Genomic DNA, 6,058 nt, shown 5'->3' on the forward strand with positions numbered 1-6,058 from the left:
TCTCTCTCTCTCTCTCTCTCTCTCTCTCTCTCTCTCTCTCTCTCTCTCTCTCTCTCTCTCTCTCTCTCTCTCTCTCTCTCTCTCTCTCTCTCTCTCTCTCTCTCTCTCTCTCTCTCTCATTTGGCTGTTTGTGTTTAGATCTGCTTCTGTAACTTAGAATCAATATTTGTCAGTACACCGGCCGATGTAATCTTTTGATTGCCCGTTTGGATCAAAAATCAATATATTTGGTATTAAAAAAATATTCGAAAAAAGAAAGCAATTTTTCTTCTTTTATAAAAAGAAAGAGAAAATAATATGTTCTAACTCAAAATATTTCTTGAAAAATACACAAAAAAGTAAAGAATTATAATATCGACCACAAAATTGTCTATATAATATTTTCATAATTTATAATAGCATAATTAAAATATAATAAAAAAAAAGAAGGATGCTTAAATTAACCAAACCAAAACTTGTATTATAGCATCTCCACCACAACGAAATCTCAATTTCCCATTCTCTTGAATATTTAGAATAAAAATAAAAATGGATTCTTAATTACTTGAAAACTCATGGGATGTTTTTACGAATTCACAGCACAGTCACCATCTCTATTTTGCTCCATATTTTTTTGATGATGGCATAGATCTCTACCAAATGTATTCTCACTGAATATTTTTTAAAATACGATTCTAACTTGAAAACTCATGGAAAGTTTTTTTACTTCATTCACCATATAGTTATATGAGAAGTTTCTACTATTTTGAATTTTGTTTGAATTAGTAATATGACAAAGCTTCAATATTTGAGTATTGTCGAAAACAATTTTTTGTTCTTAAAAGAAACTTTACAGACAAAGAAAACAGTCAGTTACAAAAAAAAACTGTCTTATATATATATATTATACAAGTGAAAATATATAAATAAGGTCCAGAAAAAAACGGTATAAACAAACAGTCAAATACAGTAAAAACTCTGCATGAAACTTGGTGTCAACAATCTTGTTACTAACAAGCTACTTCTCCTAATCGTAAGCCAAACGAAGATAATATATTTGGTATTAAAAAAATATTCGAAAAAAGAAAGCAATTTTTCTTCTTTTATGAAAAGAAAGAGAAAATAATATGTTCTAACTCAAAATATTTCTTGAAAAATACATAAAAAAGTAAAGAATTATAATATCGACCACAAAATTGTCTATATAATATTTTCATAATTTATAATAGCATAATTAAAATATAATAAAAAAAGAAGGATGCTTAAATTAACCAAACCAAAACTTGTATTATAGCATCTCCACCACAACGAAATCTCAATTTCCCATTCTCTTGAATATTTAGAATAAAAATAAAAATGGATTCTTAATTACTTGAAAACTCATGGGATGTTTTTACGAATTCACAGCACAGTCAACATCTCTATTTGCTCCATATTTTTTTTGATGATGGCATAGATCTCTACCAAGTGTATTCTCACTGAATATTTTTTAAAATACGATTCTAACTTGAAAACTCATGGAAAGTTTTTTTACTTCATTCACCATATAGTTATATGAGAAGTTTCTACTATTTTGAATTTTGTTTGAATTAGTAATATGACAAAACTTCAATATTTGAGTATTGTCGAAAACAATTTTTTGTTCTTAAAAGAAACTTTACAGACAAAGAAAACAGTCAGTTACAAAAAAAAAACTGTCTTATATATATATATATATATATATATATTATACAAGTGAAAATATATAAATAAGGTCCAGAAAAAAACGGTATAAACAAACAGTCAAATACAGTAAAAACTCTGCATGAAACTTGGTGTCAACAATCTTGTTACTAACAAGCTACTTCTCCTAATCGTAAGCCAAACGAAGATAAGATCAAAATTTATTACACAATACACGTAATCCAACCCCTAATTATAGTGTCATCACATTATCTATTTAAAGAATCGCAAAGTGAATCCCATTTTCAAATTAAGCCACACCATTCCTTCCTTCCTTCCTTCTAAGCACAGAAGAAAAAAAAATGGCAGGAGGAGCTTTTGTGTCAGAAGGAGGAAGTGGTGGAAGAGATTATGAAGGAGGAGTCACAGTTTTTGTTGTCATAACATGTATGGTTGCGGCCATGGGAGGTCTCCTCTTTGGTTATGACCTTGGAATCTCAGGAGGTGTGACATCAATGGATGAGTTTCTTAGCAAGTTCTTCCCACAATTAGAGAAGCAGAGGGTAAAGGCGAAGCACGAGACGGCTTACTGCAAATTTGATGACCAAAAGCTCCAATTGTTTACTTCTTCTCTCTACTTAGCAGCTTTGGTAGCTTCCTTTGTGGCTTCGGTTGTTACTAGGAAGTATGGACGAAAGGTTTCCATGTTTACCGGTGGACTTGCTTTCCTCACCGGTGCACTAATCAACGCCTTTGCCATTAATGTTACAATGCTCATCATCGGTAGACTTTTGCTCGGTGTAGGTGTGGGATTTGCTAATCAGGTTAGGTCTTAATTTGTTGTATATCATTTAAATATGTGATATGCCTCATGCAACATTATATAGACCAATGGTCCGGAACATTGTGACCACAAAAATAAAATCATGTATGTATATTGTCTAGGCTGATTCTCAATAATAATTGTTTTTCTTTTCAGTCTACTCCGGTTTACCTCTCGGAAATGGCTCCAGCAAAGATAAGAGGAGCGCTAAACATTTGTTTCCAGGTGGCTATTACGTCTGGAATCTTGGTGGCGAATCTGATCAACTATGGAACATCTAATATGGCTAAAAATGGGTGGAGGGTTTCTTTAGGTTTAGCAGCTGTTCCAGCAATTCTTATGGTGATCGGATCATTCTTTTTGCCCGATACACCAAACTCAATGCTTGAGAGAGGAAAATACGAGGAAGCAAAACAAATGTTGAAGAAAGTACGAGGAACAGAAAACGTTGACCATGAGTTTCAAGATATACGCGATGCATGTGAAGCTGCTAAAAAGGTAGAACATCCATGGAAAAACATCAGGCAGAGCAAATACAGACCAGCTTTAGTCTTCTGCTCGGCCATTCCCTTTTTCCAGCAGATTACTGGAATTAATGTCATTATGTTCTACGCTCCTGTTCTCTTCAAGACTCTTGGTTTTGGAGATGATGCTGCTCTTATGTCGGCTGTAATAACCGGTGTAGTTAACGTGCTCGCGACCTTTGTCTCCCTATACTCGGTTGATAGATTTGGAAGAAGGTTTCTTTTCCTTGAAGGTGGCATTCAAATGTTCATGTCAGGTATACAAATCAGTTTTACATAGCCTTCAATTCTTTCTTTCATTATTTGTGTTTGCATTAGCTTTTCCACTCTAAGCATCACAACATATGTTTGTATGCACAACAATCATAAACATAGTCGGTTCCAAGATTTAGGGGACCATAAATATTTTAGACATATGGAAAGTGTTTTTTTTTCATAAAAACAATGACAAATTAACAACCATAATAATTTCTTGAATATTTAGATGATTAAATTAATTTTTTCTTTTTAAAAATCATAACAAACTGAACATGGAAACTGTAAAAAAAACAATAGTTTCTTGAAAATAATATGTAATTTATTAAGGTGTATATATAATTCTTTATTTCTTTTTCGTAAAAAAAGTCATACATATGATTGATGCATGTTTTGTTTATCTTTTCAGATTCTTGTTGGTTCATTTATCGGTTTAAAATTCGGAACCACGGGAACCGGAACCTTGACACCAGCAACAGCAGACTGGATTCTTGTTTTCATATGTGTGTACGTTGCTGGATTTGCATGGTCATGGGGTCCATTGGGTTGGTTAGTACCCAGTGAGATCTGTCCATTGGAAATCAGACCAGCGGGACAAGCCATCAACGTCTCAGTCAACATGTTCTTCACTTTCCTCATCGGTCAATTCTTCTTGACAATGCTTTGTCACATGAAGTTTGGTCTCTTCTACTTCTTTGCAGGCATGGTTGCCATCATGACCATCTTCATCTACTTTTTGTTTCCGGAGACCAGAGGTGTTCCCATTGAAGAGATGGGAAGAGTTTGGAAGCAACATTGGTTCTGGAAAAATTACATTCCAGATGATGCAGTTATTGGTGGAAATGATGAAAACTAAACCAATTAGTTTTAAGTGGAATTGGTTTGGGCATATATGTTTCTCAATTACGGGTTGTTGCGCTAGCCTTAATTTTTTATTATATCATTTCTTCCACTAATTTTACTCTCATTCTCTCTACGCTCGTTTTACCCAATCACACTCTATATGTTTATGGTTTAGGATTCCTCGAACTTGAATACTAACAATGAAACCATAAATCAAAATCCTATTAAATATACCCTAAACAGTATTCCTTAAAAGATAAATCTAAACCCTAAGCTCTAGACCCTAACAGAATAATCAGTAAAACCTAGACCATAAACATAATTAAAAAAGCATAAACTCAAACACTATCATGAATCCTAAACCCAAAGAAATAATCCCTAAACCATAAACCCAAACAAGATAATTATGCAGTTATATATCCGACTAATATAATATGTAGAGGTTAGAATATAACATTTCAAAGTACATATACTTTAATAGCCAGATTATTATCAAATGACTGGTGACATAAATTCATAAACTTTAAATACTAAACTCTTAGCAATATACCATAACCCTTGAAAGAAAATTATAAAACTCTAACCGTAAATCAGGAATCATAAACTCTAGATCCACAACATAATCCATAGGCTCAGTTATTGTTTTCAAATTAAGCATGAACATTACTTGTATAAATATGTTTTCTTGCTTAAAGCATGTATAAATTTTAAATGACAGATTATGTATAAATTAAGTATACTATATTTTTAATTACATAAAAACACTCAGACTAATAATAATGTGATATAGAAGGGGAAGGTGTGATGACTATATTTCCATAAAAAATTATTTACCATTTATTAGCTCAAACTGGTTTTGGTTTACCTTATTAACATCACCTATATCTTAATATGTACGATCTATTAAAACAGAATCACAAAATTTCATCTAACTTGATTCTAGGTAGAATATTTTTTTAAGAAACTATACTTTATATATTTCTCATAACTTATACTATTAGTCGATTATTAACTATTCACATTTAAATATAGGCTAACGATAGCTACAAATATCTGCAATTTTCTTTTTGAAATATTACAAACTTTCATATTTTACTAACTAAAGATTCTCAAATAGTCAATTAGATTTACTTAATCTCTAATATTATATTTCCTAAATCCTTTTAAAAACATTTCCAAAATGCGGTTAAAATGTTTACCACCAAATATTTAGTATATTTTAACATGAATATTTAATTAAAGTTTTCTAGTTTATACTCATATGATTTTATTAACATTTGTATATTTGATGTAACAAAACATTTTAAACCATTAATCACAAAATTTTTAATGTGAGATTTTTAATAGTTTTAGTAATTTATAATCGTTTTTAAAAATTCAATGCAAATTTCAAAATTAAAATATCCAGGTCTCAATATTTTTTTCAATGAAAATTTTGAAATTAGCATATTTATTTATTTTAATAGTATATAGTTTAATTTAAATAATATTAGTTTATACATATATATATATATATATATTTAATCTGAATATATATCAAATGATACTTCATATTCATATGATTTTTATGATCAATTGTATCTTTTTATAAAAAAAAATAAATAAAACCATTGTTCACAAAAAATTTCATTGTAAGATTTTTAAAAGTTTTAGTAATTTATAGTCATTTTTGAACATTCAAAATATAACTAATAAGAAAAAAATTGATTTTTTGTTATATGGTTAATGTGATTATTTAATTTTTTAATAATATATATTAAACGAAAAATGATGGAGGATACGAAAACTATTATCAAATTTTTATTATTCAAAATTATTAATTTTCATATATATATTAATCATATTATGTAATTTTGTATATGCACTTCTAATCAATTTGATAGCTAATTTAATAAAATGTACTTCTAATCAATTTGATAGTTAATTTAATAAAATGTATAATATATATTTATGTGGACCAACTTATTTTTCT

General features: G+C 29.7%; 1 protein-coding gene across 1 annotated transcript; it reads left to right on the forward strand.

The window, feature by feature from the left end:
• The first annotated feature begins 280 nt into the window (after positions 1–280).
• LOC106366471 (sugar transport protein 10-like) lies at positions 281–5,287 on the forward strand. Its single transcript, XM_048737890.1, has 3 exons — positions 281–2,465; positions 2,621–3,243; positions 3,649–5,287. Exons 1-3 carry the CDS (start codon positions 2,004–2,006, stop codon positions 4,097–4,099), a joined length of 1,536 nt encoding a protein of 511 aa, XP_048593847.1. The 5' UTR covers positions 281–2,003; the 3' UTR covers positions 4,100–5,287.
• The last annotated feature ends 771 nt before the right edge of the window (positions 5,288–6,058 follow it).

The sequence above is a fragment of the Brassica napus genome, chromosome A1, assembly GCF_020379485.1.
Source record: "Brassica napus cultivar Da-Ae chromosome A1, Da-Ae, whole genome shotgun sequence".
Taxonomy (NCBI): Eukaryota; Viridiplantae; Streptophyta; class Magnoliopsida; order Brassicales; family Brassicaceae; genus Brassica; species Brassica napus.

Bases quoted from the DNA above. Each gene is read 5' to 3' on its own strand.
- LOC106366471 (XM_048737890.1), top strand. From the start codon at position 2,004: ATGGCAGGAGGAGCTTTTGTGTCAGAAGGAGGAAGTGGTGGAAGAGAT. The intron at 2,466-2,620 runs GTTAGGTCTTAA...TTTTCTTTTCAG, and splicing joins GTGTGGGATTTGCTAATCAG to TCTACTCCGGTTTACCTCTC. The intron at 3,244-3,648 runs AGGTATACAAAT...TTGTTTATCTTT, and splicing joins GGCATTCAAATGTTCATGTC to TCAGATTCTTGTTGGTTCAT.